General features: G+C 34.8%; 1 protein-coding gene across 1 annotated transcript in view; it reads left to right on the plus strand.

The window, feature by feature from the left end:
• LOC144447038 (ran-binding protein 9-like) overlaps positions 1 to 22,041 on the plus strand; it is a 37,216-nt gene that overhangs the window by 13,050 nt on the left and 2,125 nt on the right. Inside the window, exons 2-13 of the mRNA XM_078136909.1 lie at positions 6,770 to 6,881; positions 11,743 to 11,795; positions 12,644 to 12,811; positions 13,248 to 13,270; positions 13,757 to 13,858; positions 14,037 to 14,119; positions 15,344 to 15,456; positions 16,376 to 16,990; positions 19,233 to 19,384; positions 20,158 to 20,269; positions 21,056 to 21,209; positions 21,742 to 22,041. The exon at positions 21,742 to 22,041 is cut by the window's right edge and continues 2,125 nt beyond it. Of these exons, the coding sequence (XP_077993035.1) occupies positions 6,770 to 6,881; positions 11,743 to 11,795; positions 12,644 to 12,811; positions 13,248 to 13,270; positions 13,757 to 13,858; positions 14,037 to 14,119; positions 15,344 to 15,456; positions 16,376 to 16,990; positions 19,233 to 19,384; positions 20,158 to 20,269; positions 21,056 to 21,186 (1,664 nt within the window). The 3' untranslated portion in view covers positions 21,187 to 21,209; positions 21,742 to 22,041. The remainder of the gene's footprint in view (positions 1 to 6,769; positions 6,882 to 11,742; positions 11,796 to 12,643; positions 12,812 to 13,247; positions 13,271 to 13,756; positions 13,859 to 14,036; positions 14,120 to 15,343; positions 15,457 to 16,375; positions 16,991 to 19,232; positions 19,385 to 20,157; positions 20,270 to 21,055; positions 21,210 to 21,741) is intronic.

Below are 22,041 nucleotides of genomic sequence, written 5' to 3' on the forward strand. Positions count from 1 at the left end.
GTAGCAATTACTGTCCCATGTGTAGAAGGTATGCTGGCAGTAAAACAACATAATAATTGTGTGTAAATTCTACTCAAGAGAATTATTTAGAAATCAATATGGTTGCCATCAGTGTCAACTTCACACATTTTCAATGAGGGAAACCACAAATAGCCATCTGCCCATGTTGTATTATCATTAATAAAATGCTTTTGAAATGATCGTATTTTATAGAACTCCATTTTTATTTGTTTTGTGCTTGCAGCTTTTTAATTCCAACTTTGGTAAGAAACTGAGCCAGTGATAGATCTGTTACAGTTAATTTTGTACATACAGCTGTACCGGTACTATTAATTCTAATCATGGTAAGAAGCTTAGCCAGTGTTTTATTTAGGACCCCAGCCTTGGTACAGCTTAAAATAATTCTCATCGTGATGAGAAACTGAAAGCATTTTATTATTTAGGATCTGTTTTTTGCATTTTTGTGTTAATTTTAATCGTGGTGAGAAACTAAACCAGCACATTTACAGTGCAATAACTGACCTGTGCGCAATAACCAAAAGGTGTTTTATGTAGAATCATGCAGAAGTAGAGAAGGGAGGGCTCACCAGAAGACTGTGTGTACATGTAACATACATACACTTTTAATACTGAATAGAACACAATCATAATTGAGGGGGTTTCTTGCTAGCTGAATTCGTATAAACAAAGCTCTTTCCACCATTACAACCCTGCTGTGTCCAGCAAGTGCTGTTACAATGTATAGATATCAAGAAAAACAGCAACCTCAACTTGCCGAATTATCAGCTTTGATCAGAGACATATACAGTTTTCAGGTGAACACTTCCTTTCTGCATTGTATTTTAATCTGTTGATAACAACGTTTGTTGTAGAGATTGTGATCAGTTACATTTGTAGGTGATGTAGCTCCATCACAGCTTGATGTGACAGTAATCATCTGATTTGAATTTTGGTAGATTGTGAGCATATGGAAAAACCTAAGTGTTATAAAATGGAGTCATCTCTCGATCCCAGACAGAGATAGCCTGACTACTGGCTGGATGTGTAGCCTGTTATCAGAGCTGATGTGTTACTCTGATAACTCTTGTATTGTCAGCGTGTTCAATTATGGTTTGGAATTATTCAACAAGTGAGCTGACTTGTTGCATGCAGTTGGCAGTTTATGCAAATGAAGTCATTATGTAAATGAACATGTGTAACACTGATGAAGACAAGAGTTAACATTAATGCAACACATGGAGTATTTACATATCATTAATAATTTACATAATTAACCTGTAACTATGTAAATTTAACATACAGATTTGCTGATAACAATTGTTACATGTCCATAGGAAGGTATACCATGCACAAGCCAAGGTGAACAAAAAATATGGAATATATACTCTGGTCATTCTATGTCACAACAACACGCATCTATGTCACGATAACGCGTGTCTATGTCACTGGTTCTGCTGTGTTCGAAATAGTCAGAATGTTCAAAATTGCCATTACTTTCCCCTGATTGTAGTTTGATATTACTGGCGCTGGTATAATTATGTTATGCTCCAATGTTTTTCTTTATTCAGCTGGAAAATACTCGTGACCTATGGGTTGTCCCTACTCATCTAGTGACTCATAGTGACAAAGTCCCCTTAGTTCACTCATATTTTCCTTGGCTGAACGAAGAAACATATTGGGGAATAACATGTAATTGTCAGAATCTGTGTGTAATTGTCTAATCAGTATAATACCTCTGTCATTTGGGATTTAATAGAGTGTTTTATTATCTGTTTCGTTTGGCTTTTGTTGTTTTTTCCATTATCCGACTTTAATTTTTATAGTCTGTTGAATTTAAAACGCACACACTATGAGTAGAAGATCAATAATTGGTAGTGCATTATAGATTTTTTTTGAGTTTAACAAAATGTAAAGTACACAAAATGAAAGATACAGGTATGGTAATTGTTATTGGTGGCAAGGGTCAGATATTGTTATTTCAAGAGTTAGTACATACAGGTTTTGCAATATTAAAAGATGCAAACTGTCTGATGACATTAAAACAGCAGCCTGTAGCATTTAACAGATGTATGGACATGTGATGTATATAGGGAAAACAGCATCATTCATTCATTCATTCATTGTACGGAGGTTCTTTCCGATCGATATGTTGACATGTTTGTTGTATATCCATTTTAGATAAGGCCTAGAAAAAAATAGTTTGGTTCTGGTTACCCGACCCCCACCTAGTTTTTTATTGCCAACCCCAAACTTATTTTACATGTTCAAGAAAAAAATAATGAAATAGCGAAAATTGTGAAGTCTCGCCAGAAATATTGGACGTGGAAACTGATGTCAACTTAAAAAGACAATAAAAAACTGTTCTTTCTATCTGTAATGGCTGTGCATATGATGGGAAGAAACCAATAACACAGAGACCATATGGAAAACACATAACTACCTGACCTAGACACTCACACCTGAAAAAAAAATATAATAAAAATAAAATAAAACATCTACCTACCCCACCTATTCTTAAATTGAGTGTAATCGGAACCACAATATTTTTTTTTATTAGGCCTAATGTGTCATTTGATGTTGGCAAAAGATATTGTTTAGTTTGAAATTTGGCATTGGTATTCAAGTTGTGCAGTTTGATATTGTGCAGTTTGATATTTGGTATAGATATTGTGCAATTTGATATTTGGTATATAGTAGATATTGTGCAATTTGATATTTGGTATAGATATTGTGCAATTTGATATTTGGTATATAATAGATATTGTGCAATTTGGTGTTTGGTATAGATATTGTGCAGTTTGATATTTGGTGTAGATATTGTGCAATTTGATATTTGGTATGGATATTGTGCAATTTGATATTTGGCATAGATATTGTGCAATTTGATGTTTGGTATAGATGTGCAATTTTATATTTGGTATGGGTATTGTGCAATTTGATATTTGGCATAGATATTGTGCAGTTTGATGTTTGGTATAGATATTGTGCAATTTTATATTTGGTATGGATATTATGCAATTTGATATTTGGTATAGATATTGTGCAATTTGATGTTTGGTATAGATATTGTGCAGTTCGATATTTGGTATAGATGTGCAATTTGATATTTGGTATAGATATTGTGCAGTTCGATATTTGGTATAGATATTGTGCAATTTGATGTTTGGTATAGATATTGTGCAATTTGATATTTGGTATAGATATTGTGCAGTTCGATATTTGGTATAGATATTGTGCAGCTTGATATTTGGTATAGATATTGTGCAATTTGATATTTGGTATAGATATTGTGCAGTATAGTATAACATTAGGCATAGATATTGCAATACATGTATTGTACAGTTTATTCGACACTGATTAAACGGATTAATTGAATGATTTCTGATAAATGTACCATAGTTTCTATAATAATGTAAACATAATATAGCGATATGATGGGTGAATCAATAAAACATATTAAGTGTTAATAAATCCTATTGATCAATCATGAAAACAATCACATGATTATAAGTGGAATTTATACAATTGGTAGTAATAACAATAGCGATAATAATATCATGTCATAGATGACAAATTTAAAGTGATTTGCAACTAGAGTACATTAAATACATGGGAAGGTGATATTGGTGAACAAGACCAATGAATGGTTTCTGATACCTGTAGTTCTAAAATTTATATGTCATGTGGGATGAGTGCTGTTTTATAGATGTGGGGAAATAAAATATTTCAGTTTCATAAACTGACAGTAATTAGATTAGATATTTTTACTGGTAATTTCATTTCATGTATAGATACACTATATATTGTGCATTGATAAGACCATCATAAAGGAAAAGTAAGAACGAAAACATGGTTTGTGTTTGTTCTAGTGGACAAAATGTTCTCATTAATTTAGGTAAGGAAAACACTAGAGACTCGTTATTAAGAAGATCTTGTCACCAGGAGACAGGTACATGTAGGTATGTACTACATGTACACACTCATGTCATTAGTATTTACTCAGCTGAGCAAATTGAACAATATCTAGGAATTATGTAATCCATCTCTGACTGGCCTATTTTTTGAGAACATTAGACTTAGAGATGATATATTGGATAATGATATGCGTATAATGTATTTATTTATTGCTAGAAATGAACATATTATAATCTTATGTGCAAATGATTCGTAATATGTTACTAAATTTACAAATTATCATCTCATGTACAAATGATTCATAAAATGAAACTAAATTTACAAATTAATTTATCAAAATTAGAGATAATTAACAAACAATTTTTATGTGTAAATTAATTGTAATTATTGATAACCCATATAGTTAATTTTTTGTGGCCAGGACCACAAGAAACATTTCGTGGGAACTAGTTGAGCTTACAACCCCAAGAAAGATAGTTGAATGATTTGGGTGGACATGTAGTGTGTATTGGTATCGTATTCTTAATACAAATATAAACTTCGTGAAATTTCCAATCTTTGCACCAAGATGTTACTTAAATACTAAAGACACATACAAGAAATTTATTAACGCTATCATTACTAGTCTATGAGATGCAATGTTTCATGTCACCCTATCTATCAGTAAACAGAATCCTGATTAGTGCTCAACAAGGCAACATATCTTACAGTCAATGTCCCTACCAAGGTGATTAAAATCCGATGTAGTGTACACATTGTGATTTATTTTTGTCTGTTACGTTTACTGTCGTTTGTTCTTTTGTGAACGCTCCTTACATACATATGACACAATACCATAGGTTTTCGCGAGCCACACATGAGCGCTGAGTGAATTCACTCAACCAATGAAAACATGTAATACGCCATAACATATGGGCACAGTACTTCAGAGCACTCTGTTCGAAAAGAGCATGAGCTCAGAGCACAGACAACGATTTGTTATTGTTATTGTTTGAACGTTCTCAATTTTGAACGTTGAGTGTTAAATTGTAAGACGGTTGCTGGTTGGCTACTCATTTGTACGAGATTGGGTTCAGGAAAACCTATGGTATTGTGTCAGATGTATGTAACGGGCGCTCACAAAAGACCAAACGACAGTAAGCGTAACTGCCAACAAGAAATCATTGAGCAATATATGTTTTGAAAACCAGGATTTGAATTTAGCAGTGTTCTTACTCCAGTGACCAATTTGAATTTTCATTTCGGAAACCAAATTCAATGTGCAGTGCAGCCCTTGTGGACCATTATTGATTTTCAACTGCTGTAGAATAAAACTGTATTGTTGATTCATAATCACAAATATATACATTGTCATTACTCATTGGCAACTGAAATTTGATTCATCATTTTCAATATTTCAAAGCAACGGCTGGTTAGTTCCGAAGTTTTGAAGATTTAGTCCTACAAGATAAGATATACAAAAATAGCAGATAAAATGAATCTGATATTGATAGTGACTAAAATATTGACCACCAACATTTCACTATGGACCATCAAAATCTTAATTAAACCGATGGTCTGTATTGACCACTTACTAAGTGGGGTAAATTTTGAACCCAGGTTTGTCTCTAGACTTGCTGTGTACACGCATTTTAGTTTTACAATTACATAATGTCTAATACATGTATACGGTATGTCACATGATACATGTACATTTCATAATCATAAATGGCGTATCAGTCAGTAAAAATGACCTTGTGAATATGTGAACAGTAGAATATGAAAATATGATATTGAATTACAAACAACTTACAACTGTGATTCCGATTCATACTGTGCAACCCCTTGTAACCTTTTACTATATATACACTGTGATAAAACATTTGTAGAAATGAAGGAATGAGATTTTTGACAGGAAGTGTATAGCTATAAAACATTGAGGGTGTTATATTAATGTGATTGATATATATGTAACCTATTGTCTGTCTCTGTGTCAAACATTAGTTTATAGACCCCAACAGGCCCAAAGGTTGGGTCAAAAGAATGAGTGGCTTGCAATCTATCCTGTTTGATGAATTTAATAACTGTGTTGTCTAATACACAGCATAACTGCTAAGTGAGTGTATGGCCTACAAATAAGTCTCAGCCAACTTCCACTGGCTAATTTCCACAGGCGATATTCATTCAAACTTTGCACAAAGATGATCTGTTGATTTGCATATTTCAAACTAATAAACCGTAGCAGAATGATGCTATCCTGAGTCTTCCTGACTTAGTCTCATTAATATGTGACTCAATATAATCACCTTCCATGCTAACAAGTTCAGGGAAAATGCAGCTTTTCACATGGCTAATTTCCATGGGCAAGTTTTGTTGAAACGTTACACAAAGATCTATAATATTTTGGATTGATTTGCATATTATTTATATTTCAAAGTGATGAAAATCATGGCAGAATGAAGCTTTTGGGACTTTGTCTCATTAATAACATGTACACATATAAGCTGCACATCCACAGGGAAATCACAGCTTCTTACAGGCTACTAGTACTATCCATAGGTTCATTGCATGCAAACTTTGCACAAAGATGATATATAAATATGTTAACTTGATATGAACATTGCAAACAGTGACTGGTAGCAGAATTAGGCCTTTGTGACTGTCTCATTAATTAGTTACTCATCATCGTGTCTTTATGTTCTTGCTTACAGGTACAGGAAGGCTAATTTATAGGTTAATTTCATTGAAACCTTACACAAAGATTATCTATCAACATGTTAGATTCAAATACCCTTTGTATACTGATGGCAGAATAAATCCTGAGTGACTCATTCATAAAATACTCATCATCATGTCTTTATTTCCTTCCTTACAGGTACAGGGAAAACACACAAAGATGCAGCATCTGTACGGGCAACTCATTCTATTCCAGCCTCATGTGGTCTTTATTATTTTGAAGTGAAGATAGTCAGCAAAGGACGAGATGGGTATGTCACTTATTCAACCTCCATTCACAACTAAATTTAGTGAATTTTGCAAAATGCTTGAAATCCCCAACAATAGAGGGGAAAATCTTTTAAAAATTATATCGATATTATAATGACTTAGACCATAAGTTTGGAGGACAGTCCCTGTAAAATATCTGGAGAATTGAAGTGTCCGTGTAAAATATCTGGAGAATTGAAGTGTCCATGTAAAATATCCTGAGAATTGAAGTGTCCCTGTAAAATATCTGGAGAATTGAAGTGTCCCTGTAAAATATCTGGAGAATTGAAGTGTCCCTGTAAAATATCTGGAGAATTGAAGTGTCCCTGTAAAATATCTGGAGAATTGAAGTGTCCCTGTAAAATATCTGGAGAATTGAAGTATGTTTTATATCCATGGATATATGTATTCTACTTCCTCAATATTTTGACCCATGGCCATGGCTAATATTATCGTGTGTTGGTGGAGTCACAAGAATTAAATAAATGGGATCATCTTTTATTCTTGATCCACATTTTAAATATCTCTGCTGGATGCCAGAAAGGTATTTTTTTTTTCACACTCCTATGTGTAATTCTAATCTGACACTGCCCTTTAACGAAAATAAATTTAAATTAAAATGCTTATCATTTGTAAAGTTTGACATGAGCACAGATAAGTATTACAGAATAATATGTTGTATTTATATCAAGGTTTGAAATAACCACTAGTCTCATGGCAACTGAGTAATGCCAGCTTCTAGGAAACTAGAGCATTTACAAAACCAGAGTAATTGTCGGTAACAGAAAGTATGTACAAACACACTGCTGATTTACAGTATTGGTCTTAGAAATCTGAGCTAGTGTTACAAATGACTTGCTAATGTATTTCAATGTACTATACTTCAACACCTGTTTTCATTCACAAATACATAAATGTATGTAATAAACTGCAACACCTGTTTCCATTGACAAATACATTTGTATGGAATTTGTAAATGTACAAAACCTGGATTCATTTATATACATCAACATTTGTTTACCTACACTATTTTGCATTAAAATTTTGGGAAATGTAAAAATAAGAAAAAAATACCCATTTTCTTCCTATTGTAGTAAAATGGTATTCCATATTACATTACTACAAAAATATAAACAAGTTAATTTACAGCTAGTCTGTAGTTTATTACAATGACATCTGCAAAATTTGCCCTTTCTACAATATTTGTCGAGATAACATGAGTTTCTTATATTGTTAGTCTAGAATCCAGTCGTAGGGGAAAGGGAAGAACCAAAAATCCCTGCATGACTTGATTTTCAATCTAGTCCCTATACGGTATTGCTATGATGTACACCTCATGGTTTAGAGTCATTGACATCCAGACTACGGATTCTAAGCTAGATATTTTTAGCACATCTGAAAAATATATGAGCAAATTCATGATACTCAAATGAGGCCTAATAAAAAATTGTTTGGTTCCAATTATGCTCAATTTTAGAATAGGTGGGGTAGGGAGATTTTTTATTTCATTTTATTACCGGTATATATTTTTTTCATGTGTGAGTATGTAGTTCAGGTTTTCCATTGTTTTCCAAATGGTCTCTGTGTTATTTATTTCTTCCTATCAGATGTACAGCCATTACAGATTGGAAGAATAGTTGGTATTGTCTTTTTCAGTTGATGTCCGCATCCACTATTTCTCATGAGACTTCACAAATTTTGCAATTTTATCATTTTTTTCTCGAATATGTAAAAAAAAAGTTTAGGGTCGGCAGTGAAAAAACTAGGTTGGGTCGGGTAACCGGAACCAAACAATTAATTTTTTTTGGCCTAATCATGATGATAAAAATTGCTATTGTAAACTGAGTCTATTGACTGTTGGTTTTACAGCAACATCATGTATGTCAACAACCTATCCATGTCTATACCACTGGTTCTGTAGTGCTCAAAATATGAGTCGAAACATTCCAAATTGTCGTTATTTTTCCGAATATTTAATGAATTATGCTTGAGGAGGTATAATTATATTATGTCCAGTAATATATTTTTTCATTCAACCAAAAAATACTTGTGACCTAATGGTTTGTCAATACTCATCGATCGACTTGTAGTGACAAGGCCCCTTAGGTCACTCGTTTGTTCCTTGGCTGAATGATCCAAAATATTGGAGAATAATATGTAATTATTTCCTAATATTTTGCATCATTCAGTCAATAATAATTATGAATGACATATTTGTTATACTATGCATCAATGATGAGTGGTGACAAAACCCTAATGTCATGATTGAGTATTTTCTTGCTGAATGGAGAAAGATTTTGAAGAGTGGTATAATCATACCTATAAGCACGTTTGGTTTAAGAAAATTTTGGAAAATTGTGGCTGTTTGGAATGTCTTGACCCATATTTTGAGAACTGCATAACCATTGAGAAATATATTGATTAACTAAGATAGACACATGAATGACATAGATACACATTAATGCACAACTCTTAACATAGACACATCAATGACATAGATACACAAATGACATTGACATAGACACACATCAATGCACAACTCTTAACATATATGTAGATAGACACATCATTGACATACATTGTAGATACACATTAATGCACAACTCTTAACATAGATAGATACATCAATGACATAGATGCACATTAATGCACAACTCTTAACATAGACACATCAATGACATAGATACACAAATGACATTGACATAGACACACATCAATGCACAACTCTAGTTGTGTATGGTGTAATACTAATAGACATGACAATTATTATACCATGACATGTGCCCAGGTACACTGTAGTTATAAAACATTTTGAAAGTGTTTGACTGGATAATTTCAAAGATTTAAATGAAGTGACTGCAGTTGTTAACATTGGAATGACATGACATGGTAGATACGTTGAGTTATTATGCCCTCTGGATGGGGTTGACTGATGTGTGAGGGTGCCCTGTCATGGCAAACCTCACAGACTAATGTAATTCTGTCAATTCTGACTTGTAGAATTTAAAAGCAGTCCTCTTTTTTATAGCAAAATAATTCATGTGTTTGGTGACATCTACAGCAATGTCACCAAATATATATAACAGTTCTTCAATAATGCCACACTGTTCCCTTGTATTTTGATTCAAATTTTACCTTGTATTATTACTACCTGGACATATTACATGTAAAATACCACCAGATAGTATAATTCTTTTCGTCCTTGACTTTTTCACATCGCACATAATTTGAGGTCAACTCCAGTCATATCTAGTGTGGATGGCAACATGATCTCTGAAAGATGCGATGAAGGCTAGCACTAGACTACCAGTCTCCTAACAAATGAGTACCAACATTGTTTACACATCCTACATATTTTCAATGCTGTTCCCATGATAGAAATGCTGTGTATTTATCTATACACTATTTCTACTATACTTATTTTGAAATGTTTTTCTCTGGAAATCTGTGATGTTATTAATGCTGTACTTTTGGCTCACCTGCTTTTTGTGCTTTCATGCACATATTTTTGAATTTCGATTATTTTTATTCAGTTCATATCTATAGTTTAATTGGAGACAAAAAAGTTTTGGTGTGAAATTTGTTGGAAATTGCAACCATTTTTGTTTCACAATTAGTATTACTACAGATACATGTAAGCCTTATTAGTTGGTGCCAGGCATGTATCAATCAAATATCAAATTTCAAATTGTATAAACTAAGACCTGTACAAAATATGTTGGGGGTTATACCAGTATGTAGGACTCAAACATCACACACAGTGTGAGACATGATTTCAGTATTAATTATAAAGATGAAATATGAAACTAAAACACTAGAAATTTCGAAATTTTATAGCCTCAGTCAATTTGAATATTAGTTGACTGTAATCAGCTTGTATTCATTCACGCATTATCCCCCCCCCCCCGAATAATTTTATTATACATTGGATAATTTGCATATCATTTGCATATACACTGTAATGTACGTAACACATAGGCATTGCCCTTGATGGTTATTTTGATTCAGTAAGGATGTGACCTTGGTAGGTTGTAAAAATTAACTCTTGTAATTAGGGGTAATGGCATTGAGATGTATGGCTTAAGGATATCCTTAGAGTGTGTCACAATAGGTTGTCACAAGTACGATAGGGTAATTCAGATTATATAGGCAGGAAATATATATACATGTATGTATATGTATATACCGGTACATATACATATACATATACATATACATACATATACATAAACACACATACATATATATATATATAACCACATTTTCGTCTGGTGTATTCCATTAATGTACAGTTTGGTTACACAACTTAAAGACATGGTAGTAATAAATCTACATATTTTCATAGTTCTTCTTTCCTGCTTTAAAGAAGTAAAATTTGTTATGGTGAAAAATATTCCCAAGACTAAATTTTGTGTGGTATTGAGTCTTTTGCTTTGTACTGTGTGGTAATGCACAAGATGTACACAGTTTGTCTTTGAAATATGCATAGTTACTTATTTTGTGTTTCTTCTTTCCGCTATGGAATAAAAAGAGATTGTCATTAGCAAAAATGTTGAGGCCTACAGTATAAAATTCCAAGTGTGAAAATGTCAAACATGACAACCTTAACAAAGGTCACATACACATTATGACATAGTCTATATTTGGTAGACAAAAAAAATTATTTAGCAGCTTTTAGGGGGTGATGACAGTCAAGGTAGTAGTTATTCATTGCTTGATGCAAGTAATGATGAGGGAGTGATGACAGTAAATGTAGCACTCATTGAGGGAGTGATGACATTTGTTGATTGTGTAGCCTTCATTGAATACAACTCTTGTGTATATATACACTGTTTAAATTGTTTTCTTTTGTTGTTTTGACAGGTACATGGGAATAGGATTATCATCTCAGGGTGTAAACAACAACAGACTACCTGGTAAGTGTAAATAACAACATGCTTCCTGGTAATGTTTGTATATATATAAGAATGAGTTTTTCAGGGTGTAAATAACAAGTGACCTGGTAAGTCTGTTTCCAAGTATTCAGTGAAGTATTTCAGGGTTTGATAAAAACAGACTTCCGGGCAGAGTAAGTCTCTGTCTACAAATCATGTACATTACTAGTATCTTTATGTAAAGAACACCTGACTACCTGCTACATCTCTTTGTATGTAGCAAACCCCTAATGGGTATGTAATGTACATGTAGTACTTGAGAAGCTTTTATGATTGGTTGTGTACAGCTGTAGCATGACATGCACTAGCTGATTTCATTCAAACCTGTTACAAAGCTGAAAAACAATAGTAATAGACCCATGCAAGGGTTTTTTTGCTTCTTGTATATTTGGATGAGTACGTACAATGCTGCTACAGAATTCTGTAACTTAGACTAGTGTATGTTTAGCTAGACAATATATAGTCTCATTATAACAAGACCTCAGATCTGAGCTCAAAAGATTGCTGAACATAACCCAAGGGTGACAGTACCTCTGGTGTGCAGCCATAGATGTGCACCTGTAGTGCAATGTGACGATAGGTCACCTAATATCAAAAGAAAGCCCTGTGGTCTAGCAGCTAGACTTTACAAAGTATTGAATGCTTGTATTTTGTATGGAACTAGATACAACAACAGTGATATTTAAATGATGTAGACTATGGAAATATATATCTTTGGTGAACTCATTCTGTGTTGCATGAGATGCACTACAAGCCTGAAGGAAGGGCGAGTCTAAACCGTTTTACGGATAGATACCACTTTGTAATGTACCACATTTTCTTTGCTGTAGGCTGGGACAAACATTCCTATGGTTACCATGGTGACGATGGTCATTCGTTTTGTTCATCTGGAACTGGTCAGCCATATGGTCCAACATTTACAACAGGTGATGTGATTGGTTGTGGTGTTAATCTTATCAATGGAACCTGTTTTTACACCAAGAATGGACACAATTTAGGTAAGTTAACTGACTATAATGAAGCAGTAGCTAGTACCCTGGTAGGAGTACAACTATTACGTGGAACACTTCAATTGTAAAGCTATGTGATGGACGCAACAAAAGATTAGTTGAGACAAATTTGATGCAAGTTGAACAGATTAAACAAGAGAAATAAAAAACAAACACTGTAAGATGAATTTCTAATGTTATATACTTTGTTTAAGCATAATAAATAATGTGTGTGTGTGTGTGTGTGTGTGTGTTTGTTGGGGGGGGGGGTAGTAATGGCTGATGTGTGTGTATGTATGTGTTTATTGGCTAGTACTTTGTGAAGTATTCATTGGTCCAAAAACACTCAATGAACCAAGGTAGAACACTGCTAGATTCTATGTAAGAATAGCATAGACTGATCACAACTAACACTGTTTTCATTACATCTGTTCTTTCTCTTCAGGTATAGCATTTACAGATTTACCGGTGAGTGATTTTATTTACTATCTTATGAAAATAATAATTGTAAGAAGAAGAAGAACAGCAATTATTATTATCATTACTAACTAGGCCACTGGCCTTTCTATACATGACTTTTAAAGGAAAAGTCTACTCCAACTTATTTCTGACTTATATGAAATGCATTTACCATCTGATATTTGATACTGATGGTAAACTCTACAAGCACTCGTATACCTTTAAAGTTATTGTGGTGAGAGAGAGATATCATTATTGAATAAAAAAAATTTCAGCAATGCTTAACTCTTTGTTGATAATACCATTTCAAACCCATCAATAATAAAAAATGTTTGATACAGTTTCATGTTGTGAACTCCAATACAAATAACATTCACATCTTAACAACAGTGTTGATTGATAGAGTTTACATCTAAAGAGTTTCAGAATTCCACTCATAGTCTGTACAAGTTGGACCTGGTAATTGACTACAGTGTTGTTGTTTATACTTTGCAGTCTAATTTATACCCAACAGTAGGACTACAAACTCCGGGAGAAGTTGTAGATGCTAACTTTGGACAAAGTCCATTTGTTTTTGACATTACAGATATGATGAAGGTAAGTACTGACTTAATGTCATTTCAGGATTCCATACTATGAAAATCTAACCAGTAACTATTGACACTCAAATAAAAATTTGTGTGAGTTATGAAAGACACTCCATGAAGCACGAGGCGACATTATTATGTAAAAAAAAAAACTTCTTAAAGAGAATGATTTGTGTTTTACTTGACAGGAAATGAGAAGTAAAACCAGACTAAAGATAGAAAAGTTCCCAGTAGCTGACAGTAAAGGTGAATGGCAGACCACTTTACAGAGGTAGGTTTTTATAGAGCCATTGTTTTAATAACTAATGTCATAGGTCACAGTCAGTGCTATTGGCACACTATCACAGCTTACAGTTAGTAACCCATGTGTGTCATCAGCATTGACTAACATATGGACAGTCAGTGTTCATGTCACTCTGTCACAGGTTACAATCAGTGGTGATGTTAGTCTGTCACCGTGTACAAACTGTTGATGTCACTCTGTCACAGGTTACAATCAATGTTGATGTTAGTCTGTCACCGTGTACAAACTGTTGATGTCACTCTGTCACAGGTTACAATCAATGCTGATGTTAGTCTGTCACCGTGTACAAACTTAATGTCACTCTGTTACAGGTTACAATCAGTGTTGATATTAGTCTGTCACTGTACAAACTGTTGATGTCACTCTGTCACAGGTTACAATCAATGCTGATGTTAGTCTGTCACCGTGTACAAACTGTTGATGTCACTCTGTCACAGGTTACAATCAGTGCTGATGTTAGTCTGTCATCGTGTACAAACTGTTGATGTCACTCTGTCACAGGTTACAATCAGTGGTGATGTCAGTCTGTCACCGTGTACAAACTGTTGATGTCACTCTGTCACAGGTTACAATCAGTGGTGATGTCAGTCTGTCACCGTGTACAAACTGTTGATGTCACTCTGTCACAGGTTACAATCAGTGGTGATGTCAGTCTGTCACCGTGTACAAACTGTTGATGTCACTCTGTCACAGGTTACAATCAATGCTGATGTCAGTCTGTCACCGTGTACAAACTGTTGATGTCACTCTGTCACAGGTTACAATCAGTGGTGATGTCAGTCTGTCACCGTGTACAAACTGTTGATGTCACTCTGTCACAGGTTACAATCAGTGGTGATGTCAGTCTGTCACCGTGTACAAACTGTTGATGTCACTCTGTCACAGGTTACAATCAGTGCTGATGTTAGTCTGTCACAAGTAACAGTCAGTGATGATGTAACAGGGTCACAGGTTAACTCAATGCTGATGTCAGACTGACAGGTTAGTCAGTCAGTGATGATGTCACACTCACAAGTAAAAGTTAGTGATGACGTAACAAGGTCAAAGGTTAAGTCAGTACTGATGTCACTGTCATATGTTAAAGTTGATGCTAAATGTCACTCACAACAGCCGATGTGACATAAAATACTGTGAGAGGTTGTAACTGTGTATTTGTTGACAGTATTCTTAAATTTCTCTTTGCGTCCATAGAATTGTCTCCACATACCTAGTTCATCACGGTTATTGTGCAACAGCGGAATCATTTGCCAGGAATACCGGCCAGTCATTTGATGAAGAGTTGACTTCCATTAAAAACAGACAAAGTAAGCAAATATTAAATAATATATATGACAGCTCCAATACGAGTTACATGTGGAATTAAAGGTTAAAGGGTGACACCACTACAGGAAATAAAGGCACTTTCTTAAACTTTGGGTTCTCAAAAGTCAATTCATAATTTTATACATCACATACTTTACACATTATTGCCAAGAAACACAGATTAAATTTGTCCCACATTCATTGTTCAGTGTATGTTACCTTCAAATTGAATAATGCTGACTATTAGTATTCTGATATTACACATTTATGTCTGGTGACTCCATGAGACAATGTGTGTCCGTGGCAAGGACCTACACTGAATAATGAATGAGGAACAAGTTTCAGTTTGGTGTCTTGGAAATCACACGTGCGTACATGTAATTTCGATGGTGAAAAATCATGAAATGACTGTCCAGAATCAAAATTATGAAAATGTGCGTATTTCCTGCAGTGGTTTCTCTCCTCTTAAAGTAAGTGCCAGGTTATGATAAGAAAGTGTGTGTAAGTAGATGTACAAGCATGTCTGAGACTATGACAGAACCCCATGATATGTAAGTTTGGCGTACTGAGGGTTTTCTGTGACCGCACTTTCATGTCATTAGTGAGTGAATGCAGCAGAAAACACTGTAAGCTTGAGTACAAACACTCTCAGTACCCAAATAATCATAGCACTTGCACATCATTGGGTTCTGTTATTATTATTGTACATGTTTATTTGAACCAGTGAAATTATGTAGATGCTATGCGATTACACAATTTTGTATACATTGTCCCAAATGCACACACTGGTATGCAATAATGTTTTCAGTATTGCAGAGTAGTGCAAGTACCACTAGTATGTGTGTGTGCACTGATGCTAAGTAATCACTGGTATGTGTGTTAAAATAGATATGATTCACTAACACTGTGTTTTCTTTATAGGAATACAGAAATTAGTATTAGCAGGTAGAATGGGAGAAGCCATTGAGACAACAAAGACACTGTACCCAGGATTACTAGAACGAAGTAGTAATTTACTCTTTATGCTCAAAGTGCGACAGTTTATAGAAATGGTTAATGGCACAGACAGTGAAGTAAAAGGTCTACATTCTAAACTATCTAAAGCAAGTACAAGTTGGTGCAGTCCTTCAGTTAGTCCCAACCGAAGCAGTATAGCAACACAGTCCTCAATACACAGGTCGCTTATGAACCGTGACAGTATAGCAAGTATATCGTCTGGCAACTCCAATGCCAGCAGTAATAGACAGTCCCCTTCCAGTCATGAATTGATCACTGCTGAAATGAACGAAGCCAATAGTGCCCATCTAATGAATGGTGCACCCAGCCGAGTTATACAGGACAGTGAGGAAGACATGGACATTGGATGTACAGCTGAACAACAACAACAACAACAACAACAACAACAACAACAACAACAACAACATCAACAACAACAAGACAATAATGTACATGTATGTAAGACTGTCAGTAATGGCTCAACTTCACATTATATGAATGGAAGCTATTCCGATGAAGACATGGAAACTGAAGAAATAGGTAGGTCCAAATGTGGATACTGCACTTTGCACTTGTGATTTGGTAGTATTTATAGGGACATTCCAACCTAAAGAACGTCATCCATCAAAAAATGATTTTAGTTTCAACAAAACCTAATTTACAGGAATGTGTGTACCTGATATATATAATGTATTTTGCAAGTTATTAAAAATCAAAAGATAGTAAATTCTGTCACCAGGAGAGAATGTTAGTGCATGGATGCCAGTGGGGATTGATGTAAGATAAACCTTACGTGCTTGGGGCAAATACATGAAAATGCGTACAGTGTAGAGAGAGAGAGAGAGAGAGAGAGAGCTATCTTGCATATGCAATAGTGTTGTACATAACTTAGTGTCATGTCCCTCAATGGCATGTTTAGGAAATGTATCTATTCACATCAGCTTACCGACACTAAATAAGTTACATGAGGTAACCCCGAGACTTGGCTGTCTGGTTTGAAAATGTCTTTCACCAGCACATAATATACCATCACGCCAGTAGGTTGAGTCAAAAGGCAAGTCTCTGGGCTAGGACTAAGGCAATGCTATAATTATAAATAAGAATGTATCATCAGGTTGTCCTAGGGTATGTTGATACAATGCATTGCATGTAAATGTATAGTCTCATTCCAACACTGATTGTGTAACATGTCTGTCACTATTCTAATAACCAATGGTTTTGAACTCCAAAATAGACTTGACTTATGACCTAGGGAATAAATTGATAATAAGGTACTGTGACAGGTGAACACATGGTTCCTTCAGGTCACCATGGGTGTAAATAACAAGTGTATAGCATCAATTCAGTTTAAAACCTCCCAGATATACTTGAATTTATCAACCATCCTTGACCTGGAATGCTGAGAAATGATGGGTTCAGAGTAAATGAAACAATTCTAAAATAGTAGAAGTCAAACAGAAAACTGTTGTGTTTCTATTGGGAATAAACTATGTAGTGTACAGTGGTATGAACATGGGTATGCTAGATGTGGAGTCTTGATGGCTGGAATGGTTAGAAAGGCTGGCTTGGAATCTGCAGGTTGCAGGCTCTAGCCATGCCACTGCTGTTTGTTTTGCATGAGTCCTTGGGCAAGATTTGTACCACGATTGTGTCTCAGTCAACCCATCTGCATAATTGGGGACCTGGTAGGACAGAAGTATATATATGAACAATTAGTCATATGTGCTTACATAGGCTGCAATGGAATGTGTGCTTCCCAGGGAGTTGAGGAAGTATACAGGGTTGGTTGTGTCTCTATTGCCATGTCAGGGGGTAGTAAAAATACTTTGAGCAGTGTGAGAAAGTGCTAATATTGTATTAAACACAACTTTATGATTATTATTAGATTTTGATGGGACAATGAAAATGTTCATACTACACATCTGCCTGTAAAATAAATGAAAGATATACATTACCTGTATACACAGACATAATACAGTACAGTAAATCTCTGATTATCTGAATGTTCCAGAGGACTTGGATTTTGTTCAGATATGCTTGAACAGATCTCATTCAAAGTTGGCATTAGGACAGTGTTCTATGACATACATGTGCATATCCATTTTCGTCATGATATGATCCAATATGGCTGCCTGGCAGCCATTTTGTTTGCGAATTTTCCATGTCCAACGCCATAACTCAGACATGCTTGAACAGGTCCCCCCCCCCCATACCCGACCCATCCTTTATTGTTGAATGTATTATTCCATCACGTCATCTTGAAGAGTAGGGATGTCCCATGTCCAATGAGGAGATACAACATGAGTAGGCATGCTCCATGTCCAACGAGCAGACACAACATATCTAAGTCTGTTTGATTTAGGTTCACAAGTGTTGTTGCATGATCAGAGTAGTGATATCAAGAAAATGACAACATAAACTGCCAGTTCCTTAAAACCCAATCATAGCGGGGACTATGTCATTCTCAATGACTTGTTATTACATATGTTTATCTGAAATGGCAAATTTCCATAGGTCATCTAGTGTGATCACTTGATTTTGTGTGTAGTGAACAATTGCGTCCTCATTTGCGTATCAGTTGCATGCAGGTATGCAATAATGTTTTCGGTACTGCACAGTAGTGCAAATAACACTAGTATGCACACACACCAGTGTAAGTAATCTCTGGTACATATGTAATAATTTAGTCTATGTCTATTTCTGTAAAAGATACAGTCTAATGTGTATATTTCTGTGTATATTTCCATCAAAGATACAGTCTAATGTATATTTCCATATTTAGAAATAGAATCGAAATCTAAAAGAAGACAACTGTGTGGAGGCAGTGAGACAGCAATAGAACGTATGTTACAATTTGGTAGAGAACTTCAAGCTATGAGTATACAATTGAAAAGAGAACATGGTAAAAATGAAAGCAATAAAACTATGTTACAGGTAAGTAGACACAGTACTATATACTGAGAGATTTACCATTATGAGAACTCCATATCATGCTGCCACTTACAATGTGATGTGGAGTGCACACTTACAATGGATCTGCCTGTTTTGTGCAGTCCTTATGTTATTGAAGTAAAAAAGGTGTTCCCTGTTTGCTCACACAGACTATTGTGAGTGTTTAGAATGTTAGTAATATTTACCATGGTGAAGTTTTCATGACAGGAAATCTTATAACCTTAGTTAGGGAGCTTGATACAATGGTTGTCAGTCTTTTTCAAGAATGACCGTTTTCTGAGAATTTAGGATGCGATACTGTTGATTTCATGACAGTATTGAGATTGGCACTTGACATAGACATACTTTTTGTTGAAAAACAATATTTTAGACACAAGTAGAGATGACATCAAAGAAGTCCATAGTAAGCAGATGGAACTACATTTGTACAATGTTGGAATTTTGTGAGATTTCCTTCAATGTCATAGCCTATCTACATGTACTCACTGGATTTATGACACCACAATATGCAATCACTAGCTATAACACAGATCCAATGAGTAGATAGGATATTCAAGTTAGAACATAGTGTTTTTCACTTCAGTCACTGTCATCAGAAGGAGGCTGTATGCCCCCAAAAAATAGTGCAATTATCAAGTTAATCTCAGAGTCCTACTACAAGAATAACTATATATAGTCAGATTTTGTTGTACAGTTAACTGTTTAATGTGCATGTATTGACAGCACTGAAATAATGTATCATGTTTTATCCTCAGAATGCATTCAGTTTACTGGCATATTCAGATCCATGGACTAGTCCAGTAGGGTACCAACTAGATGCAGTACAAAGAGAACCAGTTTGTGCAGCTCTAAATAGTGCTATTCTTGGTAAGTTTATTGTCAGCATTACAATGTAAGATAAAGGAAATGGCTAGTATTACTGTGTATATGCTTCACATTAATGTAAGGGCGTCAACAAAGTTAGATATGTATTCCAAAGTTGATAGTGGCTGTCTAGGATTCAGAGAATTGGGGACAAAAATGACATTTTTACAAGCATTGTATGACCTCTTGGTGAATACATTCACAGAGCAGCCTCACATCCCAAATACTAGAATATTTTATTAAGAATATAACGGTACCTTGGCCAATTGACAGATGTATGTTAATAATTGGGTTGCTGTAAATCCAATGCCAAATTTATAGACATACTAGTACATGGAAATCATTGCAGTCATCGAGATCTTCAAACACACACACAAAGAATTACTCCAAGTTTTCAGTTCCAATACATTTTACTGTAACTTAGTAGGGGAAACTGGCAAGTCTAAGAAACAGGGCCTAAATTTGTTATATAAATTTATTATATAAATTTATATATTGTGTAACTTCGCTTGCTTTGTAACTCAAATATTGTGACAGATGAGTAACAGTAGGACTTTGCATATGTAACAGCAAGAGTACAGGCTAGGTTGATAAAATTCTAATTGCATGGACAGCTTGATCCAGTGTTCTTCAGGTATGCTTCAAAAAATTGGTAATTATTGGAGAATTTAGGTAGATCTTACCAACGTTTAAATATAACACACAGAGGGTGAAGACACTATCTTCCAGTATTTATATTTTGTGTCTAATCTGATCATATTGACTCATAATGATTTTCTTGTCTTTCAGAATCTCACAACCTTCCAAGACAGCCCCCTCTAGAGTTAGCATTAGGCCAGGCAATGCATTGTGTTCAATTGATGTCCAAAGTGGGCTTAGGATCCTGTTCATTTGCCAGTATAGAAGACTATCTACACTGACACTTTTCAACTTCAACATCAAGGTAAGAATTGTTTAGGAAACTAGAATATACTGACAAACTAGATAGCAAGAGGAATATAAATAATGTACTTTACAATGTCAAGTAATCATCAACTTGGGTAGTCAGTCTGAATATTGAGTTTGTGCATGTAAATTTCTTTTGTTAAACACATTTATTAAAATTAACATATTAAGTGAAGGCATAAAAGGTGTGACCATTTTCATTAGTTTCCATGCAAATGTTCTGCATGGCTTTCAAGCAAGTCAGGTGAAAACATTATCAAATTACTTTTTCCTCTGAAAAATACTGATATCTGAACCGATGAAAGTGGGTATTCAGAACTTACCAGCGGCAATTCTACATTTTGAAAATGAGAGGAAATGTCTTCATCAAACCCTGTCCATTGGTGAGATTTGCCAGAGAGAATTGTGGGAATTATGGGATGTTCTGCATACTTTATGGTTGCGACACTTTCCATTGTTTCGTTCATATGCACAGCCTCAGAAACTACTAAATCTGATTTAATATTGTTGTTTTCTTTGTATTCTTACAGTTTTTGATAACAGACAGATTGTGCCAGGAGTAAGAAGTGAAGAATTGCTGGATAGTTTTACCTTACACAGTGAACATTTTGAAACCAGGTTGACCAACCAACCAGCCAACCAACCAACCATCCAACCATCCAACCCTGCTGGTACAAAGACAGTGTAACATTTTGCAGTTGGTGTAGGCCCTACAAACCTAGAGCGCTATTTACATTCTAATTGTTACTGAATGGTACAAAATATTGCATATTGACATTTTAGTATGACATTTTGTTACCTTCGACTGGTAAACACACATTTTTTTTTTC

This window comes from Glandiceps talaboti, chromosome 16 (genome assembly GCF_964340395.1).
Source record: "Glandiceps talaboti chromosome 16, keGlaTala1.1, whole genome shotgun sequence".
In the NCBI taxonomy this organism is placed as follows: domain Eukaryota; kingdom Metazoa; phylum Hemichordata; class Enteropneusta; family Spengelidae; genus Glandiceps; species Glandiceps talaboti.